The sequence below is a fragment of the Maylandia zebra genome, linkage group LG14 (assembly GCF_041146795.1).
Source record: "Maylandia zebra isolate NMK-2024a linkage group LG14, Mzebra_GT3a, whole genome shotgun sequence".
Taxonomy (NCBI): Eukaryota; Metazoa; Chordata; class Actinopteri; order Cichliformes; family Cichlidae; genus Maylandia; species Maylandia zebra.
In genome coordinates, this window is record NC_135180.1 from 40,028,984 (window position 1) to 40,051,766 (window position 22,783).

The 22,783-nt window shown below is 49.8% G+C and overlaps 2 protein-coding genes across 2 annotated transcripts; both read right to left on the reverse strand.

Annotated features, from left to right (window-relative positions):
• Positions 1-814: 814 nt before the first annotated feature.
• On the reverse strand, positions 815-9,412 carry LOC143421991 (uncharacterized). The gene is made up of 4 exons (XM_076892058.1): positions 8,190-9,412; positions 7,742-8,070; positions 4,794-7,561; positions 815-1,846 (listed from the first exon to the last, which is right to left on the reverse strand). Exons 1-4 carry the CDS (start codon positions 9,410-9,412, stop codon positions 1,043-1,045), a joined length of 5,124 nt encoding a protein of 1,707 aa, XP_076748173.1. The 3' UTR covers positions 815-1,042.
• A 3,315-nt stretch (positions 9,413-12,727) lies between these two features.
• On the reverse strand, positions 12,728-22,303 carry eif2a (eukaryotic translation initiation factor 2A). The gene is made up of 16 exons (XM_004572577.5): positions 22,165-22,303; positions 20,484-20,553; positions 20,322-20,393; positions 20,115-20,233; positions 19,021-19,120; positions 18,854-18,936; positions 18,700-18,773; positions 18,484-18,628; positions 18,290-18,406; positions 18,003-18,159; positions 17,594-17,678; positions 14,260-14,592; positions 14,070-14,183; positions 13,397-13,510; positions 13,215-13,280; positions 12,728-13,036 (listed from the first exon to the last, which is right to left on the reverse strand). Exons 1-16 carry the CDS (start codon positions 22,190-22,192, stop codon positions 12,971-12,973), a joined length of 1,743 nt encoding a protein of 580 aa, XP_004572634.1. The 5' UTR covers positions 22,193-22,303; the 3' UTR covers positions 12,728-12,970.
• Between the last annotated feature and the right edge of the window lie 480 nt (positions 22,304-22,783).

The following is a 22,783-nucleotide window of genomic DNA, read 5'->3' on the forward strand; positions in this document are numbered from 1 at the left end:
TTGAAGGCAGAGCTGAAGTCCACAAACAGGATCCTGGCGTAGGTTCCTGGGGAGTCCAGATGCTGCAGGATGAAGTGTAGGGCCATGTTGATGGCGTCGTCTGCAGACCTGTTGGCTCTATATGCAAACTGCAGGGGGTCCAGGAGGGGGGCCGTGAGGGTCCTGAGATGGGAGAGAACTAGGCGCTCAAAAGACTTCATGACCACAGATGTCAGAGCCACGGGTCTGTAGTCATTTAGTCCAGTGATCCTAGGTTTCTTGGGGACAGGGATTATGGTGGAGGACTTGAAGCAGGCAGGCACATGACATGCTTGCAGTGAGGAGTTGAAAATGCCAGAAAACACTGGGGCCAGCTCGTTTGCACAGTGTCTGAGGGTGGCAGGAGACACACCGTCTGGGCCGGGAGCTTTCCGAGCATTCAGGTTCTTAAACTGCTTCCTCACACCTGCTTCATGAATATGAAGAGTTGTGGTGGGAGGAGGTGGTGTGAAATCCTCTTTTGTGTGGGGTGAGGGGGCGGGTGTTGCAGGTGAACAGTTTGAAGGTGGTGATGGCTCTATGGAGGGGGGAGAGGTGGGGGAATGAGTGTCCAAAGTGTCTCTATTGTTGGGGCCGTTGGAGGTGTGAAGGCTGCCTGATGGCTCGTCAAAACGGCAGTAGAAGTCGTTGAGGGTGTTGGCTAAGAGCAAGTCATCAGTGGAGTGGGGGGTTTTAGGCTTGTAGTTTGTAATATTCCTAAAACCTTTCCACACAGAGGCCGAGTCATTCTCTGAGATCTGCTGCTGCATCTTCTCAGAGTGCTGATGTTTAGCAATGTCCACTTCTTTAGTGAACCTGTACTTGGCCTCTCTGTAGAAGTCCCTGTCTCCGCTTCTGAACGCCTTTCTCTTTTCCAGCCACAGCTTTTTGAGTTTAGGAGTAAACCAGGGTTTGTCATTGTTATAACTCACCCTGGTGCGTGATGGCACAATGCTGTCCTCACAGAAGTGGATATAGGAGGTGACAGTGTCCGTAAACTCGTCCAAGCTGTTAGAAGCAGCCTTCAATGTGTCCCAGTCTGTGGTCTCCAAACACGTGCGAAGTAGGGGCCCTCATAGGAAGGCAGACACTTGCGAACCTTGTGCCGCACTCTCTTGGTCCCTTTGATCAGATGCCACACTGCAGCGCCGACTGGATACTGAACTTGGCAGATATTCTTATCGTACTGTTTCTTAGTGCGCTCAACAGATTTCCCGAGAGCCTCCCGTGCCAGTTGGTGGGAAAGCTCCAGCCTTTCCCTGAGTTGCACCACATACTGTGGTACAGTGCAGTTGGGGGTGTCGTCGGCCGGCAGACCCGCGACCAGGTCAATAGGCTCGGTTATCTCTCGGCCCAGAAGCATCATGTTTGGGGTCAATCCTGTGGAACTGTGCTTAGTTGCCCGATAAGCCATGACAGCATAGAGGATCATTATATCCCAATCCCAGTGGCAGCGCTCCGCGGTGGTGGCTAAGGCCTTCTGCAGGGTAGCATTAAAACGCTCTACCTGGCCATCGGAATGTGGATGAAAGGGCGTGGTGCGTGTCTTTTTGATTCCGAACAGTTCACACATCCCCTGGAACACATCTGACTCAAAGTTGGTGCCCTGGTCGCTATGCAGAGACTGTGGGGCTCCATATCTACATACCCACTCCGCAACAACCTTTGATGCCACTGTGGGTGCTTGTCCATCGGGGACTGGATAAGCCTCCACCCACTTGCTGAAGTAGTCTTGTACCACCAATATGAACCGCTTATGCCTTTCTGTTTCGTTCAACGGTCCCATCAGATCGACTGCAATCCTCTCCATGGGGGCGCCAACACGTACCTGATGCTATTCCGATGCTTCAGGAGTGTTTCCACTGCACAGACTGGGATGTATTCAAGGTGCAGGACACTGACAATCGTGTCGCATTGGACAGTTACACCTCCACTGTCTTGGACTACATCTGTTTCTGTGTGGACAATGTAACAACTTGGAAACGATTCCGTGTGTTCCCTAATAATCCACCCTGGATGACACACGGAGTTCAACAACTTATTCGAACAAGGAACAACGCTTTCAAATCCGGGGACCAGGAGGCATACAGTGCTGCCAGGGCCAACCTGAGAAGAGGCATCAAGACTGCCAAGCAGCAGCACAGGAGGCGTATCGAGGCCAGGTTTGAGAACAACACAAACCCAAGGCAGGTCTGGGAGGGCATCAGGGCTATCACGGACTACAAAAGAAGAACACCATCACCCTCAGCTGACAGTTCTACTCTGGCTGAGGATCTAAATCTCTTTTATGCCCGTTTTGATAGGGAGAACACCGACCCTGTCCTGTCCCCTCTCCCCTCAACCGATCCTGCTCCAGTCCTGAGCACTCATGAGCTGAGGCGTGTGTTCCGGAGCATTAACACCAGGAAGGCGGCCGAGCCAGATGGAGTGCTGGGCCGGGTGCTAAAAGACTGTGCTGTGGACCTGGCGGACGTCTTCACCTCTATATATAACACCTCGTTGTCCTGTTCACTGGTACCATCCTGTTTCAAAGTAGCAACCATCGTTCCCATCCCAAAACAGTCAAATGTCACATGTCTGAACGATTTCAGACCTGTGGCACTCACCCCCATTCCCGCCAAATGCCTGGAGAGACTGGTCATTAAACACATCAGAGCTGCTTTTCCACCATCCCTGGACTCGCACCAGTTTGCATACAGGGAGAACCGGTCAACCGAGGATGCGATCGCCACAGTGCTGCACACATTACTGAAGCACTTGGAACACAGGAACACCTATGCACGGCTCCTCTTTGTAGACTACAGCTCGGCTTTTAATACCATCCGGCCATACAAACTCCGTCCCAAACTCCACCAACTGGGACTTAACTCCTCTCTGTGCAACTGGATTGTGGACTTCCTCACTAACCGTAGACAGAGTGTCAGAGTGGGTAAGAACACCTCTTCCACCCTTGTGGTCAACACCGGTGCCCCTCAGGGGTGTGTTCTGAGCCCTCTGCTATACACTCTCTTCACCCATGACTGTATTTCCTCCTGCGCGTCCAATCTCATTGTTAAGTTTGCAGATGACACTACAGTGCTCGGACTTATATCCAACAATGATGAGACAAACTATAGGACAGAGGTGCAACAACTAGAGTCATGGTGCCACGACAATAACTTGGTCTTAAACACCAAAAAGACCAAGGAGATCAGAATCAGAATCAGAATACTTTATTCATCCCGAGGGAAATTAGGGGTTACAGCAGGCAGCACGCTAATGGCGCATGCGCACTCACAAAGGAACCTTCTGACCAACTTTACACAAACATCACATTGGGGAGACATGTCAGAAAGGTAGGCTGATAGGAAAAACAACGAAAATACACTACATGAGGTAAGAGGAGGAGAAAAAAAACTCCACTCAGACTGAGCTCCTGGTGGGAGAACAGTTTGATAACAGAAAAAACACCTCAGCACAAAAGCACATGACTATCAACACACCATAGAAACACGAGACAAGCAACAGGGGCGGGTAAAGGGTAAGAGAGAGCCGGCGTAGACAGCGCATCCGGTCCTGCAGCATCTGCGCTGGTCCAGTTGACTGCTATCATCCCCGGTAGGGCACAAGCATCGAAGGCGTTGGAAAGGGAGGGGGATGAGTGAGTGCTTGTCAGTGTAAGTGTGTGTGTGTGTGTGTCCAGAGTTCAGCGGAGACAGTGTCCTTCGCACTATCAGGCTAAGTAAACAGTCTGCCAGCCAACCCAGGTGGCCTTCATGGGACGGGAAGAATAGTCATCACACAGTCGTTATCAGGGAGTTGGGAGTTGTTTTGGTGGGCTCCAGATCATTGTAGATTTCCGGAAGAGGGGTCATAACAACCATCTGCCTCTCTTCATTGGCAGTGAGGCGGTGGAGAGGGTGAGCAGTTTTAAATTCTTGGGGGTAACTGTGACCGAGGACCTGTCCTGGGGCAACCATATCACCTCAGTTGCACGGAAGGCCCAACAGCGCCTCTACTACCTGAGGAGACTGCGGAGCGCACACATTCCCAGATCTCTGATGTTGAACTTCTACAACTGTGCCATCAGCAGCGTTCTGACGTATGGATTTCTAGTGTGGTTCCCCAGCTGCACCAAGGCCGATCAGCAAGCACTCCAGCGGGTGGTGAAAGAAGCTGGCAGAATTATTGGAACAAGTCTGCCAGAGATCAGTAATATCTTCCCCACTCGCTGTCTGAGGAGGGTGCACAGTATCCTGCGGGACCAACATCACCCTGCGCGCCACCTTTTCCATCTGCTGCCCTCAGGGAGAAGGTACAGGTCTATACAGGCCAGAACATCCAGACTGGCCAACAGCCTGTATCCACAGGCTGTGAGGCTCCTGAACTCTCTGCCCCCCTCTCACGGACAATAACCATATCCAACTTCTTAATAGCAATGAACTGGTCTGCATTGGTGCATCATATCTTTATTCTCTTCCCCCTCCTGCCCCCCCCCCCCCCCCTCATTCTTAAATAGATAACTATCATATCTGATATCATATCTCACAGTACAATAATATTGAATGGGTTGCATTGTTGTATTTTGTCATGTTTCTCAGGTCTTTGTCTGAATTTCTACGAACATTATTGCTAAGGATTGTCTTATTGCATTGGAGTCACACTGGGTTAAATATGTACACTTGGGTTTTAAGGGGTATTTATTATTTTCTTCTTTTTTTGGGTTGTATGGAAGCCCCAAACGCAATTTCATTGTTCTTGACAATGACAATAAATAAATACTAAATACTAAATACCGTGCCCATCGCTGCCTGGGGGGTTTTTAGGGGCCGCGCCCTTTCAGCACAACTGGTGCAAGTGCGGCACCACAGGGTCACATCATCTTTCATGTTGTACCAGTAGTACCTATTCTTCAAGCGTGCCAGGGTCCTTTCTGCCCCAAAGTGGCCGCCCACTGGGCCATCGTGCATCTGCTGCATTACGGAGTAACGATAGGCGTGAAGCAGAAGGATTTGGGGGAAAAACACATTACTTTCTGTACAGTGGAATTTCCTCACCAGCACTCCATCTTTTAGGTACAGTCTTTTCCACTGCGCCCAGTAGGCTTTGGTTGCGGGGCTGCATGCCGCTACATCGGCCCAGACGGGCCGACCTCCCCCTTTTTCCTTCCATTCCCAAACTGGGCCTATATCCACATCGTTCTTCTGGCTAGCCAAGAGCTGTTCTGGGGTCCAGCCACTGAACAAGCTAGTGTGATGGGACTCATCCACCCGGTGGATATTTGGGCGGGTGTCGTGGCTACTACCGGAACAACAGTCCACTGCTGCTACGGGTGCACACTCTGGTTCTGCTACCCGGCTTTTCCCATCGGTACCATCAGGCCCCACTACCCCCACTGGGGGCTGCCCTGGGGGGGTTATGCTGGTACAACAGTCCTCTAAGTTACACTGCACACCTTTATGCTCGAACCGGCCGCTGTTGATGGTGGGCTCTGGGAGTGTGCACGGGCATGAAGCGCGGCAGGGTCTCCTGGAAAGTGCATCCGCATTCTGGTGGTTTTTCCCAGGTCGGTGCAGCACCTGGAAGTTATACTCTGCCAGCTTCTCCAACCAGCGGGCCAGCTGGCCCTCGGGCTCCCTCAGCCTGGTCAGCCAGCGGAGGCTGCTATGGTCAGTCCGGACAGTGAACGGCCTACCCAGCAGGTACTGTCTGAAGTGGGAAGTGAACGCCACAACCGCCAGAAGCTCTCGCCTGGTCGTACAATAGTTTTGTTCGGTAGCTGACAGCCACCTGCTCCCATAGGCCAAGACCCGCTCTTCGCCCCCTTGCACTTGGGAGAGAATCGCTCCGATCCCACAATTGCTGGCATCAGTGTCGAGGAAGAAGTCACCCTGGTCCAGTGGGTAACCCAGGACAGGGGCTGCTGTAAGCCGTCTTTTTAATTCCTGGAATGCTCCCTGGCACTCAGCAGTCCAGTTAAAACGGGCATACTTAGTGAGTTCGTGGAGGGGTTTGGCTACTGTGGCAAAGTCCTCCACGAACCGGCGGTAGTATGAGGCTAAGCCAACAAACTGACGCACTTCTGTGACGGTCCGCGGTGCAGGCCAGTCCGTCACCTGCTGGACTTTCTGGGGATCTGTGGAAATACCTCCAGCAGAGATGATATGGCCCAGATAGGCCACCTGCTCCCAAAACAGGCAGCATTTAGATGGCTTCAGTTTTAGGTTGGCTCCACGCAATCTGATGAACACTTGCTCGAGCCGCTCCAGCATCTGGGTGCTATCCTGACCCAGGACAATGATGTCATCTAGGTATACTAAGCATGTCTCCCACTGCAGCCCAGCCAGGACTCTGTCCATAAGCCTTTGGAATGTGGCCGGTGCATTGCACAGTCCAAACGGCATCACATTCCACTCGAACAATCCCTTACGAGTACAAAATGCAGCTGCTTTTCGGGCTCTGGGGGTCATCTCTACCTGCCAGTACCCTGAAGTCAGGTCTAGTGTACTGAAGTACTTGGCAGTAGAAAGCGTGTCAAGGGTGTCCTGGATGCGTGGCAGGGGATAAGCGTCTTTAAGGGTTCGCTCATTTAGTGGTCTATAGTCCACGCATAGTCTGGGACTCTGGTCTTTCTTCTTCACCATCACAATTGGAGCAGCCCAGCCGCTATTGCTAGGTTGAGCTAGCCCAGCCTCCAGGCTCTGCTGTACTTGCTGGTCGGCCGCTATTTGTTTGTCCCCTGCCATCCTGCACGGCAGGTGCTTAACTGGTGGCCCTGGCGTGGTCAGGATGTCATGCTGGACAACACCAGTGCGACCAAGGTCATTTGGGCCAGTGGAGAAGACATCACCGTAGGACCTCAGCAGGCCTGCCAGATCGTAGCGGGCAACGTGAGTCAAACCGGGGCTGCTCTCGGCGTAAAGGGCCTGCAAATGGCTTGGTACAGAAGCAGGGGGAGTACCATTAAGCTCGAGGGCAGCCAAGACCCTTGGTGGGTGACCCCCCGACCCCTCCAGGACCTGCACGGGCTGAAGAACCCCTGCCACGGCACCCCGCTTTAAGGTGACAGCTGCGGCCCCAGGGTTAAAGACTCTGATTGGGATGCTAGAGGGTTTACTAGGTTGCACAACTGCGTGAGCTACCAGTACTTGGTGCTTCTCCACAAAGCCCTTTGTGGGGCTTAGCATCATGTCTCTATGAGCGGCACAGTGGGAGCTGGAAAACCCGGGGACCACATACTCGCAGCCTGGTTCCAAAACCGTAGTGCGTGCCACCCTAACAACAAGCACCTGAGGTTGAGGGCCCACACCAAAACATGGTATCTTTTCATTAAACAGGGTTATCTCTTGGCGGCCGTAGTCTAAGCAAGCGCACGATTGTTGCAGGAAAGGGTGCTCCAGGATAACTTCAGTGCCTTCAGCCATGTCGGCCAAAAGAAAGTCTACATTTTTAACACCGCTCCCCACATGTACAGGCAGGATGACCTCGCCCAGAATGGCCAATCCCTCTGGACCAATGCCTTGTAGAGTCTGAGCAATGGATGCCTGCACCTGGGGTCTTGACTCTGCGGGGACAAAGCGTTATAAAAATGTTTTTGATTCGAAATATTAAAGTATGTGTCACAGTGAGTTTTATATATTTACTAGGTATGTGTTTTTAAAGGGATGTCAAATGCTGTCATTTTTCTGTAAAGCAAATTTACCTTGCCTTTAGGTATAAATAAAGTTACCTTACCTTACCTTACCTATGGTGTTAAAATAGTGGAGGGGCAGCACATTCCGCCGTGCACCAGAATCCAGCAAGGCCCGTATTTCCCGTCCCTGTATTACTATCTGGACACACATCACATCTTGGCCTCCGTTGTGGAACACTGTGCCTGGGTCAGGGGCTGGGCCTCTAGCAGCTTTTACAGGCTTTTGGGCAGGTGAGCGAGGAGAGGGGCAGTTCCTCTGTAGATGTCCTATGCCGGAGCAGTTATGGCAAACAGCCTCCTTCCTGCTTGACTTGTTGGATGTGCTCCAGCTTTGGCGCCCACGCTGGATAGGTCTTTGAGCCCTCTCCGGTGGTTCATAACTTAGCATATGAACATTCTCCCGTAATGCAGCTGTTCGGTCCCCTGTGCTGTAGAGACTCGTGGCCCTGGCTGCATAAGCTGTGTGACTGCCCTGGCGGCCCTTTTCGTTGTCTCGAACCTGTGGGCGATTTCATAGGCTCTTGCCAGGGTGCGTGGTTGTTCTTCCAACAATTTCTGGACCATTTCAGCATCTGCCAAAGCATTAGTGAAGATCTCTACAGCAATACAGTCCTGCTCCAGCTCGGAGCGGTTGGCATACACAATGGAAACCTTCTCATAAAGATCATCTCTGAGGGTGTGCAGGGCCTCACCTGGTTTCCTGATTCTCTGCCGTAGCTCAATGCCAATGGCTGCTGCATGCTCTGAACACGGCCCATAGGCAGCCTCCACCTCCTCCACAATCCTCTGGTAACTCCAGCGAGCAGATTTGGGGTTTTTGTGGATTATGGCTCCAGCTGCGCCCCTCAGGCTGAATCTCAGTTGGACAGCCATGGTGTTCTCCGTCCAGCAGTTGGCCTTTGCACAGGTCTCGAACTGATAGAGAAAGTCTTTCCATGACCCTGACCCATCGAAATGGTCTGGTTGTAATGTGGGAATTTTCTCCTTGCCCCTTGTCTGTCCATCAGCACTACAATCTGCAAAACCACCGTCTTGCACTACACCAGGAAAACAGCCGCGTGGCCCTGGCATGGCTTGTTTTGAACTGTGACCCTGGTCATGCTTACAAAGCCCACACCCCCCATCTGGTGCTGGTATTACCATGCGAGGTGTTGGGGAAAAATAGCCCTGAGCTGGCATTTCATAGCTGTATTGCGCAGGTTGGGGTATACCCGGCATAATGTGTAGCTTCGCTGGCTCAGTAAACCGTGTTTTTCTAGGGACACTGCAGGTACAGTTCATGGCGGTGAATGGCTGGCTGCATGGCCGAGATGTAACAATCCGAGATGGGTGATCATGCAGGCCATGCTGTCCCACTGTGAGCGGTGTAGATGCAGTGTTACCAGGGCCTTCGCAGTCTGAGCACTGCAACTGCTTAAACTCACTGCACACTGCATTCTGCTTCGCTATTGGTGTTAAGAAAGGGTTGGTGTGAGCTGAAGGTGGCGGGGTGAGATGCCATGCAGCCTCAAACTCTGTCGTATCGACTGCTGCTATGCTCGCCGCTGGCGTTAACTCTATGTCCGTGATGAAGGGGTTGCTGCTGTGGATTCTATTGTTTACATAAGTGGCATGGTCCACATTAGCTGTGCCACTCTCTGGTGTTTCTGACAAAAATGGGTTGCTGCTCTTACTGAAGTACATTACCATGCCATCCCCTTCAGCATCTCTCGGAGCCGCCATTTTCTCTGTCGTCCGAGGGAAAAGAGAGAAAAAAGTTCGCTCCCTCTCTCTCGGCGCTTTGCGGAGTTTAATCCCGGAAAAGAGCCCCCAGTGTTACCGCGCCAGATCCGCGGCCCCGAACCGTAGTAAGGAAACCTCTGGCAGTTACTTGAAGGTTCCGTAACTGACTCGCAGCCGGCAACAGCTTACTATACAGGTCAACTCCGCTAGCAAGAAGATCGAGGGAGGCGTAGGAAACTGCTTTACCGAACCTTTATTTCTCCTCCAAGGCACGAACACCGCGTACAGTGGGCTGAAACAGTTTACTCACAGCGGGCATCGCCGATACAACTCTGGCTGTCGAGGGAGTTATTATATTCCTTTTATTTATTTTCTCTTCGTCTCTTCTGTAGCTAACCGTTACTCTTCCTTTTCCTTTTTTTTGCTCTACCCCCCGCACACATTTCCCATCAGGCTCATCCTTAAAGGGCCACGCCTGTAACACCAGCCTGGACCCACGCACGTATCCGAGGCCTGTAAAGACTTCACTGAAATCACGTGTCCGACATTTAACTTCAGCTTTTACCTGTTAATTAAACGTTGTCCTGCTGCTGAATGAGCCCTCATCTGGGACTCTCCTTAGCTCTTACTGGGACAGTGGCGCAGCTGCCCCTCTGTGGGTCTTCCTTGGTCTCTTGTGTTCTGGGGGCCTCTGGATGTCTGGAGTTTTGATCTCCTCCATACCTGCTTGATACCTTAAAGGACAGGGCTGTGGCTCCCCACACTCCCTAGCAGATCATTACATGGAGAAACCTCTGGAATGCAAGCATGCTGATCCACACAGGTATGCACACAGGTGTACACATGGGTATTCACAGACGCGGACTACAGCTTTCTTGGCTGCTGCCTCAAAGCACACTGTGCGCTGTCTATCTTGCGTGTTGCACAATATCGTTTATTATTTAGTAACTATTGATATCTATGGCTAGCTAGTTTATTGTGATGGTGCTTTTTTTTTTTCTATTATTATGTTGCTCTTTGTTGTTTGCTGTCTCCTCTGTTTTTTTTCTCCATACAGGTGACCCAGGAGTTTTTTTTTATTTTTTTTTTGTTTGTTTTTTTTTCTCTCTTCCCCCCCTTCTCACCGTCTCTTCTCCCCTTTGGTTTTCTTTCTTTCTCTCCCCCTCTTTCTTTCATTCTTTCCCCCTGTCCTATCCCACAGTTATGTCTGTCCCGTTTGCAACTGAAAATAAAATAAATTCATAATTATAATAAAGGTCAATCAAATGGACCAATATGGCAAGGCCATGATGATCCACTTGGTAAAATAAATCCGCTTGGCATCTTTCTTGGCCTCAAGACAACAATTCTGATGGCTAAAGATCCAAACGGGACAAAAAGAAAAAAGAAAAAAAAAATTAAACGTTGTCCTATCTTAACGAAGGTGACACAACTGAGCCGGTCAGAGGTGAATCTTTATGTGCCTGTTATGATTTTTGGTCATTTAACTTTGCATTTCAATTACAGTAATACAAACGCTTTCAAACCTCACTTATATCCTGTATAGCGGGTATCCTCGGTATACCCTGACACCACCACATCTGTCCACAACACACACTTAAAAGGATACGGGGTGCCCCCTTACAACAGTCCCCGGCCCCACACCAGGGATTCTTGAAGATCACAAGTGCTGGACCAGGAAAATTCACTTAACTGTTCACTGCACTTAAGTGAGGAGGAGTGAGGAGAGAAGCAGCCTGACAGAGGCTCAGCAGGCAGCACTTCATGTGGATTTTCCATAAAAACGCCATCGTCGCAGCCGGGCACAAAGCCAGGTCTGCTCTCCTTCTGAGGGTGACTGAGACCATCCAAAGCCTTTTCCACATGGCCACTCTGATCGCCAACAGCATGTATTTGAAAGATGGTGAGCAGCTAGGAATATAATTGCTTATCAGTGCTCTCTCTCCAATCTGTCATGCTTCCTTTAGGATTTGCTAGATTAGCGGAGAGCATCTTCCACTATTAAAGTGTATTTAGCTGCTACTTCAGCCTGTCATATTGGCTTTGGAATTGCACCAGTTGGCCGACATCTCTGAGAAGCTTTAAGAACAGGACCCACAGGTTGAGGCCTACTGGTGAGCCTGTTGCTCCTCACAGACAGGACTGAAGCCTGTCACAGTGGTGCTTATCACACTGGGTGGAAGAGGCTACTGTGATGGTGTGCAAGTCCCAGGACTGCAGCCTCGTGGGGCCTTTGGGGTGTTTCTGTGGGACACATCTGCACACACCGACCATGATTGTGTCACAGAAATAGCTTTTATATATGTGGTATCGTAAGGAATTATTTGTTTGTATAAATATATTTGTACACGTAGGCATAACAGTTATTATTTACAGATACAGACATGTTGACTTCATGTTTATTTTGCTGAAGAAACACAGACAGGATTGTGTGAAACACGTTACTTTGAACTGACTGAAGGGCCTACAGCGTTTGTGTTTGTAGTTTTCACGGCGTTCAATAAATGCAGCAAAGCGGCGTCTTGAAGAAGCCGTGCCTGTCGCGGAGCTACAATGATGATGATCCATGTGACCCTCACTCACACACTCAGTCCTTAGTGTGGGCTCCTAGAGACACGCAGACCTTTGGAAGCGCTGACCTGCCTGGGTGGCGGAGTTACAGGCTTTGATGCACGTGATCCAGGAGTGGCGCCGTTTCCCACAGCGAGACACTGAGTGCTGCTTGAAAGAGAAGGTTGGTCACTTGCATAACACCGGTTCTCTGAACACCGAGTGAGATATCTCACCCAACTACCCTACCTGCATGGGCAGAGGGCTGGGGATCACCGTGTCCTTTGCAGTGATTGGACGGCCTCGCACAGACCAATCACAGGAAACGGAGGTGGTGGAGCTTCCGTGATTGTTCACACCAGAGGGCACTTCCCATACATAATGGACTCACTTTGCAGAGAACGGGGGTTACACAAATGACCAGATTTTTTGTTGAATTTATTAGAAATAACGGCTTTATTTTCTTTTTATTACCCATAAAAAATGGAACTGTGAGGCAGAGAGAAAAAGTGTATTATATTAGGGCAGCGACGAAGCTCGGCAGGTGTAGCCAAGTTTGTGTAAATGAATCCAATTAAAAGGACCCGACTCTGGGGCACCGGGTTGGCTCAGTGGGAGAGCAGGTGACCGTAGTCGCAGAACAGCAGGCCTGGGTTCGAGTCCGACTTACTTTGTTGTCTATCAGCACTCCCACGGCCAAAAACAAAAAAACTCTGGTGACAAATAAAAACAAAGGTTTCACTGCGACAAGAAGAAGAACTGGTCTCATGCTCTGTTACACAGTTTATTACTGGACAACCTCCAGCTGAGACAGAGGAGCGCTCGCCGCTCGCAGCCACGGGCAGGGCGTGAACATAAGGAACAAACATCCACTCAGTCTAACCCTCTGGAGGCATGCCACACCTGTCAGATAAGCCCCGCCCCTCAACTAAAAACTCAATCACAGACGCCACCGTCCCTCTGTGCTCTGCAGGATGGGAGGCGTGGTCTGTAGCTCCCAGGGACCTCTTACTGTCCGATCTGCAGCTCCTGCAGCTCCTTCAGCAGCTGCTCCTCCTTCTGGATCTTCTCCACCTGCAGAGGAAAGGTTAAGCTCAGAGTTAGCGCCGCTGTGCTCGCAGCACCAAGATGTCAGCAACCGTTACCAGTCATCGTCTACAGCGTGATCACAGTTCCTCCAGACACCACCCAGGGCCCGCCGATGACTGCGGCGTTTGCCCCTCATGAGTGTCGGGTTGTCAACAAACATCACCTGGTTCTTCTGCAGGACCTTCCCCGATGCCTGCTGCTCCTTCAGCTCCTCGATGGCCTTCAGTTTCTGAAACGTACAAAAGTCACTGAGAGACTGACCAATCAGAGCACCACACACCACTGACCCCACCCCCAGGCTGAGATCCACCTGACTGACGTTCACAGAAATAAACCAGCCTTCACCTTCTTTAAGTTCTTGATCTTCTTTTCCACCTCTGGGTCACCGATGCTTGCCTCTGATTGGCTGTTACTGACAGCGGCGGGGTCAGTGGGAGGTTCTGGTTCTGGTTTCGCCTCCTGTTGAAATAATCAGATCAGTGACCGTGTTCACGTGACTGCCTCGAGCACCTTACAACATGGCAGAACCCGGAGTAAGAGGAATGCTGGCAGGCGGTGTGAGATCCAGGTGAGAGCAGACAAAGATCCTCCACACCTGAAACGAGGCTGAAATCATCAGTCAGGCTTTTCCTGTTTTTAGCAGATGAATATCAGCAGATCACATGATCACACGTCAGCTGATGATGAAGAAGCCTCTCAGCTTCTTCATCATCAGTCTGTCTCCTCATCATCCTCTGTGATGATGACACATGAATTTAATCAGACGCTGAATATCAGATGTTTCATGTAAACAAGTGTTTCACAGTAAAAGCCAAACTTTAGAGTGCTTTTAATTTGAAAAAGGCACAGCATGTGTAGTGTTTGTATAAACAGCTGATGCAGGAAGAGAGCAGGAGCAGGTGACCATTGCTTCTCCAGCAGCAGACGTCGACGCCGTGCGAGCGACGGTGTGACGGCGTTCAGCTCGCCTGGATTTCAGCACCTGTGCTCACAGGTACGTCACACTTTCGAGTCTCACCTGCTTCGCTGCCTTCTTTGCTTCTCGTTTCCTCTGGTTCTTCAGAGCAGATTTAGAGAGACTCTTCTCTCCCGAAGCTCCGGGACGAAGGTCCTGAGGAGGCTCGTCCTCGTGCTGACAGGAAAAGACAGGTGAGGTCAGGTTACCATAACGACGACTTCTGCCTAAATAAACCAGAAAGTCATCTCACCAGTTTGGAGCTGGGCGTGGCGGGCAGGTGTCTCAGTGCGGGTGGCCGGTACGCCTGTGTGGGCGGGGCCTGTGTGGACCCCAGCTGGCTGGGCGCTGCCTGGTACTTGATTGGTCGCTTGGGGAAGCTGCCGTCGGGGAGCGACTGCCAGCGCACCTCCCACAGCTCCGAGCCGGCCGCCACGTCCCATTTCTGAAGCACGGAGCCGGTGTAGTGCCAGATCTTATAACCGTTACTGACCCGCAGCCGAGGAGAGCAGGTCGCCGTGACGATATGCTCACCATCGGGACACCAGGAGAAATGAGTGGCGTCTGGCGCCTGAGATTTGGACACCTTGGACGAGACAGGTGAGACTGGTGAAGCCAAACACGACAATGATGGAGTTTAAAGAGAAACCGATGGACAAGACGCCAACTCGTTCGATTAAATCACTGATTCTTCCTGTAAAGCTGCCTGTAACAGGACAGCTCAATGAGGGCTGGGTTTACAGTTCAATTCATTAAATCCTGAATGACTTTTACATATAAATGTATTTTATCAGAAACGTCAGAATCTCAGGTTAAAGCTCACAAAACTATTTCAGCAAACAGCTCAAACTAGGGCTGGGCCATATTATACCGTTCACGGTAATACCGGTATAATGTTAGGCAAAGATAGGAAAATGAAATATCGCGATAGAATGGGAGTAAAACGCGCATGCGCAGTGCCTTTGTTTTCATACGCACATGGCCGATTGTTGAGTGAAACAGATGAACCAGAATTGGTTTGTAAAAATGGTGCAACTTCCGTGATGTGGAACTGGTTTGGTGTTTGTCCGTCAGATACACAACAAAGCACATTTTTTTGCAGAACATGCAAGCGGCCGTTGTTATTGTCGTATTTGTCGGACTAAGATGCTCTTAAATCTGGGAGTAATCTGGGTCCTAAACTCCGTATACTTCAGGTCAAACAACACTGCAGCATCACTGAGAGTTAAAAACTGTCTAAATTCTTTCATCTTTAATAAAACGATCAGCATTGCTGCTTTACCAGGTGTAACTATAAAGTTTAACTTCCAGGCATCCATGAAAAAAAATGTATTACATTTAACGGAGTTAGAAGTTAGCAGGAAGCTAGCGGAAGTTAGCTCGCTAGTTTCGCTAGTTACCTAAGCATGATATAGCATGTTCTGACTGAGAGATTTCTGAAAAAAATCAAACGTACAGCTCTGCTATCACTTCCAACATAAATGAAGACAGGAAACTAAACAGCAGTGACGTTTGTAGGGTTACTGAAGTTGGGCTAGCTGGTATATAATGATGTGCTACGTGATCGCTAGCGACACAGCTATGTTAGCATAACATAAACAGTGAAGCTGGAGGACGAACACTAACACTTTTCCACTTATAAAAGTTAACGTGAAGGTTCCTCATGGTTAGAGACAAATGCAATCGCATGGCAGGATGCTGTAAACGGACCAAACTTCAGTCAGGAGAACAACTGAGATAATCCATCCACAATACGAGGTTAGTCATTAATATACTGCAGCAACATGGGAATAGAGCAGCTGCCAGAGAATTCAACATTAATGAATCAATGGTACAGAAGTGGAGGAAGCAAGAAGAATGAGTTTAATAAAGTTTGATTTATCTGACTGCTTTGTTTCGCTTAATGTGCCTTATAATCCCGTGCACCTTATGGTCCGAAAAATACGTACTGCACACTGCAGTTTAATGTTGCAAAGCACCTCTTTTTAACTTCAGTGGATATTATACATGGTTATGCTCAGGATATGTCAGCCCATTTCTACTGGAAATGCCTTTTGGTTAAACTTTCAGCAAGGAATTTGCATTTGCACTGTTACATTTTTATAAAGCTTTAATGTACATAAAAACCAGCTTCTTGTTTAAGTGAAAATAAATGGAAGGTTGTCTTTTTGCGCTAGTAATGTTGTGGAGTATTTTGTCTCGCATCAATTATATCGTCAGTTATATCGTTATCGCAAATTTTCAAATATATATCGTGATAAATATTTTTGGCCATATCGCCCTGCTCTAGCTCAAACAATTAAAGAGCAGGTAAAAACGTGGAAACAGAGCGTGGATCGTCCACAGACGCCGTCGGCGCTGAGAGTCGACGGCTCACAGATCCTGAAGCTGCAGGTTTCGTCACTCTGACCAACACTGACTGAACCAGCAGCAAAAGAAGATCAAACTGCGCTTCACGTTCGATAACCATGCTCATGAGCTCCCTCTGACTTTGGCTGCTGTACTTCCTGCACAGCTCTCTCTCTCTCAGCACTCAGAGACCAGTTTACCATCAAATCTCTGCTTCCTGCATTATTCTCTGTTTATTAGCCACCAGTCTGCTGCTGTGTTCAGTGCTGTCGGCCTCTGACAGCAAAGCCTCGTCTCTGCTGTTCAAACTGAACGAATGGAAACAAATGACTGCTCAGCTGTGTCTGTAATCAAACCTCATCAGGTCATGTTCACATGTTGATTCATGGTTTGCTTCAGTTTTTGATCGACTGCAGAATATTTTTAAGGTTTTCTGCTATAAAAAGCCAGAACAGGAAAACCTGCTTCATGTTTCTCTGTTGGATCCTCAGTTACTTTTAAATTTCCAAGGTTTAGAGGGTTCTTTGGACAGCACACATCTAAATGATCAGAATTATATTATTTCTGACAGTCTGAGTCAAAAATGAGCTGAATTGAATCAGTGATGATACGAGCTGTAAATAAGAGCATCGCTTTGACATGTGATAACAGAAACACACAAACGTGACGGAAAATGCATACGAAACAATAAAACTGTGTAATGATACAGTTACAATAAAAAAAGCTTCAGTAACAGTCAAATCAGACTGAACACCATCCACAACCACAGATGGAGCGGTTTGATCAAAGAGCCGGGACCAAAGAGCCGGGACCAAAGAGCCCGGATCAAAGAGCCCGGATCAAAGAGCCCGGATCAAAGAGCCGGGATCAAACAGCCGGGACCAAACAGCCGGGACCAAACAGCCGGGACCAAACAGCCGGGACCAAACAGCCGGGATCAAACAGCCGGGACCAAACAGCCGGTTTGAGGTTCTTGGTTTGAGGCTCCACCATCGGGGCAGGGGTCAGAGCTTTGTGACCTGGCCTGGTGTCCCTCAGGGCTCCAGTCAGCGCCCCCTATGACTATCGTGTGAGCCGACAGCGTGTTGCTGAAGAATGAAACTCACGCTGGGCGTGTGCTTCAGCACTAACCGCATGGCGCTGTGACGCTCACAGGAAGTGAAACACCGCTGAAGGTCCATTTACCTATTGCTTTTCGACCCACCCCCACCCTCCCTCCGCAGGTGTTTTTCCCTCACCTGTTTGTAGTTCTTCACATCCCAGACCTCCATCTGACCTCGCAGGTTACCGAAGCCGGCCAGGATCAGGATGTGGCCCTGAGGGCTACAGACAGGGAGACAGACAACATCCAGCAGTTTAAGGTTTGACATCCAGCCTGATTTCCCCTCACAGTTAAAAGCTACCAATCAGGTGCAGCCTCTCACAGGAAGCATCCCATCCTACTGACTACACTAGGTCAGCAGGTTTGGTAGCCGTTACCCACCGAGGAGCCAACCACGTTTTCTGCTGCGGTGATACGACGCTTTTCCATCACGTACCGACCTCCTCCTGAAGACGCCGTATGGCTGAGCCCCCGTCACGGTGGCATCATTAACAGACGTGACCAAAGAGGCGACAACACGCCGTCGAGCACAGGCGGATTCTCACCTGTAGTACGCTGCATTTCGCGGTCCGGTCCCAAAGTCGTAGACGGGGTCACATTTGAGGTTGAAGACGGTGGCTTTGGCCGGCATGAAGCCATACACCACGCAAAACTCGGTGGAGCTTGGACTCCACGCCACGTCGTAGATTGGGCCGTTCTTCGCTGTTTCAAAGCGATAAAGAAAAGTCGTTACACAAACATTTCCTGTCGCTATCGCCATATTTTACCCCTCAGGTGACCAGCGCTGGCGCTGCAGCGAGAAGCTAAACTGGGAAGTAAAAGGAGGATTTACACAGCTGGACCAGCGCCGTCTCTCCGTTAACGCCGAGGTAATGCAGCGTCTGCTCTCCATAGTACGACGCGCCAGTTTTATCCACTTCAGTACTCGCCGTCACCAGCACGGCCGAGGCTGCGGGAAAGACAGGCGGGTTAAAGTCAGCGCTCACAGGGGTCACGGTTCTAGCTGTCGGGACTCGGGACACCTACCTTTCTTGTTCCACTGCATCATCACTCGGTCAGCCTTGAAGAAGCTCTTGTTGGCGAGTGCAGCAGTCGGCCCTCCAAACGCCGGGTACTGATACAGGCGGACGAACGAAGGAGCTCCTTTGCTGCCCGGAACGTAGACGGCGACCTGACGGGGACAGACGGTGGGTGGGACCATGTTCAGGTAGAATGAACTATGCTGCTGGACGCTCCGCTCACCTTGCTGGGCTGACCTCCAGGCGACAGCGCAAAGTCGGACACCTTCTGCATGTGGAGCTTGTTGGCGATGGAGTCTGGGAAAAACGATGGCGCAGACATCAGCTGCTGGTTTCACAGCGACAGAGCCGCTGGCTACCGCTGCACGCGTCCTTACCAAAGTCGTTGTCCTCATAGAAGTGCAGCTCGTTGTTGACGATCCTCACGCAGATCTTCTCGTCTTCAGACCAGCTGGGACACCTGCAGACCACCACAGACATCAACACTGACAGGCAACAACCAATCAGTCGATCAATCAATCAGTCAGGGTGCGTCAGGACTCACCATGACTCGACCTTCTTCTGATAGAGGGCTTTGATGAGTCGTCCGCTGCGCAGCTCCCACAGCTGGAGGTTGGCTTCCCCCTGAGGACTGTCCTGAGTCTCTGCAGCGTCACAGAGTCAACTTTGTTTAAACAGCACCGTTCACACCAGCACGACACACCGAACACACTGAAACACGCCAATCAGCAGAAAAACTGACAATTTAGATTCAGACACAGCAGCTTTCCTCCTTAAAAACCGTTATCTGCAGCAGGCCACACCCCCACACAAACTAAAGCCACGTGCCGCTGACACCTGAAAGGGTCAGTGTGGGTTTAGCCCACACAGGAAATGTCCCTTTCCACCAGACTCCATTCACAAAAACAGTCATTTAACCTCAGAAAGTCTTTACCTGTGAATTTTTCTTACATAAAAAAGTAAAAACAGCTCCACCAGGTGTGCAGACAGCCCTCACCTGTAAACGCCTACAGAACTCACTTTCTTTGTTTGGATAAAATTAAACATGCCATGCTGCAGGAGAGAGGCTCCGTGCAGACACAGGCACACCTGCCTGCACAGGGGAACAAAAAGGAGTATCTGCGCAACCGGTCTAGTGTCACTGTCTCTGCGACTGAGCGTGAACTCCGAGTGCAGAGGAGAGTCTGCAAACAGCTGAGAAATGTTTATGTCACATGACATCAGTCTACCTGTCTGGGTGTAGAACGTAGGTGTCAAACTCTGGCCCGCGGGCCAAATTTGGCCCACAGCCTAATTACATTTGGCCCGCGAAGCCATACCAAATTATTATCAGAGCTGGCCTACTGGTATTATACAGCTAATATATATATTGTTTAGTATCAAGCTTTGCTTGTTCCATATTCAGTTTTTCAGCAAAACCTGTTTGAGTCCATAAGAAAAGATTCATTCTTATATCTGGAGGAATAAATATATTTCAATAAATATTAACGTTAGCCCGCGACTTTGTTCCAGTTTTGAATTTTGGCCCACTGTGTGTTTGAGTTTGACACCCCTGATGTAGAAGGACTCGTGACCTCATGTGAACTTGTTTTATCTCTAATCTCTCTACGGACGTGAAACTCCCTCTTCTTCTCTTACTCGTGTACAGTTGCCAGGTAACCAGGATGTTGTTGAGTGGAGAAAATTCCAGCAGGGCTGTCTTCGGGAGGTCAAAGGTCGACACCACAGCGCCATCTGAGGGGTTCACGATGGAGACACTGATGTACAGGCAGACAGAGGGTTAGAGGTCAGAGGTCAGACAGGGTGCAAGACAGATGTTACTCACAGGGATGGAGAAGCTCCTACTTTTGTCCGTTACACCAACCAAAGAGTGTCCCGTCTGTGCTGAAGGTCACACATCTGCTGGGCCGGCAGTCCCTGCCACACACACGCACACACACACACACTGTAAACAAACAAACTGTGTCCGTGTGTGTTGGTGACAGGGTGCGTAGGGGGCAGGGTTACCTCTGGAAAGCTGCATGTGGCTCACAGTGGGGGGGGCCTCGGAGCAGAGACGTGCCATCGGATCCTCGCACTGAAACACAAACACACCAGAAGTATGTGGACGGCTCACTGACGCGTCTGTGACTCCTGAGCACTGACGTTAGCTCAGCGCTGTGAGGGACGGTCTCACCGTCGTCAATGCTCTCTAATATTTTTGAACTTTTTTTAGTTGTTCATTCCTACAATGTTTATCCTTAAGACCTCAAATGTAAAACTGATTTTCATCGGAGCTTTAATTTTATTTAACTGTCATTTGAATGTAAACATTTTAAGTTCTTTCTTTACGTTCGCTGGATTGTAGTCATACTGTTAGGAGTCAACATGTCTTCGTGTTTACGGAGCTTCTGAGAATCTGTGAGACTGAAATTAAATTACAAATTATTCTTGCACCTGTTACTGTGAACAGGTCAGATTAAAGCGGCTCGCTCCTTCAGCGGTGAGATGCTGTTGAAAACAGATGCTTTACATCAGGGGTGTCCAACTCCAGGCCTTGGGGGCGTGTCCTGCAGGTTTTAGATGTGTCAGCTGATTAAAGTGGCTAAATGACGTCCTCGCCATGTGTTGAGGTTCTCCAGAGGCCTGGTAACGAACTAATCATGTGATTCAGGTGTGCTGACACAGGGTGAGAACCTGCCAACACCGGCCCCGAGGCCTGGAGTTGCACACCCCTTTGGTTGCAGCACGGTGGTCAGCACTGTTGCCGCACAGCAAGAAGGTCCTGAGTTCAATTCCACCATCAGGCCGGGGTCTTTCTGTGTGGAGTTTGCATGTTCTCCCCGTGTTTGCGTGGGTTCCCTCCGGGTACTCTGGCTTCCTCCCACCGTCCAAAGACATGCAGCTTGTGGGGATAGGTTAATTGGAAAAATCCAAATTGTCACTAGGTGTGAATGTGCGAGTGAATGAGAGTGCGAATGGTTGTTTGTCCCTGCGTGTTGGCCCTGCGACAGACTGGCGACCTGTCCAGGGTGGACCCCGCCTCTCGCCCTATGACAGCTGGGATAGGCTCCAGCGCCCCCCGCGACCCTGAAAAGGATAAGCGGAAGCGAATGGATAGATGGGTTGCGACCATTGGTCTCAGGTATCAACACAGTTTGGAATAAACCGAAGAGTAAAAGAGGCCCTGAAAGAGCTCCATTTAAAAATCCCTTAATGTAACGTAATCCCGATTGAACCAAAACAGTGTCACGTGAGTTTACAGCAAACGCGGCGTTTGAAGCGCACAGCATCGCCTCGCACATCGGCTCTAACACAGACCCTAACGTAGCTGCTGCTCTGCTGTTGTTAAGCTCTTTGTACCCGAAACCTCACTGACGTGAAACAGAAAACAGCGTGGTAAAATTCAACCAGCTCAGTTTTATTAACGGAAACACACACGGGCGTTATTTTACAGCCGAATCAACCCAAAGACTCCACCGATTTAAAAACATACAACACTTTCATTGCGAGCGCACGTGACTTTGTTATATTCGCACAAATTAATATTTTATCCGATTCCTCACTGGGTTTGGCGGGCTGCTGGCTCTACCTAACAGCGCGGAGGCTTACGCTGGTCGTGGCGGATGTGTGACTTTGTGTCGTTGTCCGTGGGCTTTAAAAAGACAGACATTTTTATATAAATCAAAATAAACAAAAATGTACCCACCTGCCAGCAACGGGACGGGGGGCGCCATGTTTATTGTGCCGGAAGAAGAAAACAGCACCCCGGAAATGCTTCAGACCACCGAGAGGTGGGTCTATCAGCGCCACGTCAGCAGACAGTCAGTGACACGTCGTTAAAAACTGAAAAGAAGACGCTTACTTTATCATTTATTAACATGTAATTAACGATTCTCTGATAATCGCGAGCTTATAAGATCAGCCACGTTCAACAATTATCATTAAATATCATTTCTTTTTGATGTAAATTTGAGGTCAAAGTTGCATCAAAAATGTCGGAAACTGACTAAAAGGGATTCCGCTTTTGCTTTCAAAATAAAAGGCATCTGAAAGCGAAGGAAGGGTAGGAAAAATGAAGGACCTCAGTCGAAAGGTTTTATTTAAATCAGCTTTATAAAAACAACAGTTTAAACAGTAACACTGAAATGGCAGGTGGTGAGGGTGGGTAGATGCGTTTCCAACAGCATCACCATCAACACAGGAGCACCTCAGGGATGTGTCCTCTCGCCACTGCTCTACTCCCTCTACACTTCAGACTGTGTGGCCACCCACGGCTCCAACACCATTGTGAAGTTTGCTGACGACACAGTGGTGTTGGGTGCCAT

Bases quoted from the DNA above. Each gene is read 5' to 3' on its own strand.
- eif2a (XM_004572577.5), bottom strand. From the start codon at position 22,192: ATGGCGCCCCCCGTCCCGTTGCTGGCAG. The intron at 19,121-20,114 runs GTAAGAGAAGAA...GTGACGCTGCAG, and splicing joins TACCTGGCAACTGTACACGA to AGACTCAGGACAGTCCTCAG. The intron at 18,937-19,020 runs GTGAGTCCTGAC...GGTGGTCTGCAG, and splicing joins CAGAAGAAGGTCGAGTCATG to GTGTCCCAGCTGGTCTGAAG.
- LOC143421991 (XM_076892058.1), bottom strand. From the start codon at position 9,412: ATGGCGGCTCCGAGAGATGCTGAAGGGGATGGCATGGTAATGTACTTC. The intron at 8,071-8,189 runs GTTCGAGACAAC...TCATATGCTAAG, and splicing joins GCCTATGAAATCGCCCACAG to TTATGAACCACCGGAGAGGG. The intron at 1,847-4,793 runs GTATTTAGTATT...GAATAGCATCAG, and splicing joins CCCAGGCAGCGATGGGCACG to GTACGTGTTGGCGCCCCCAT.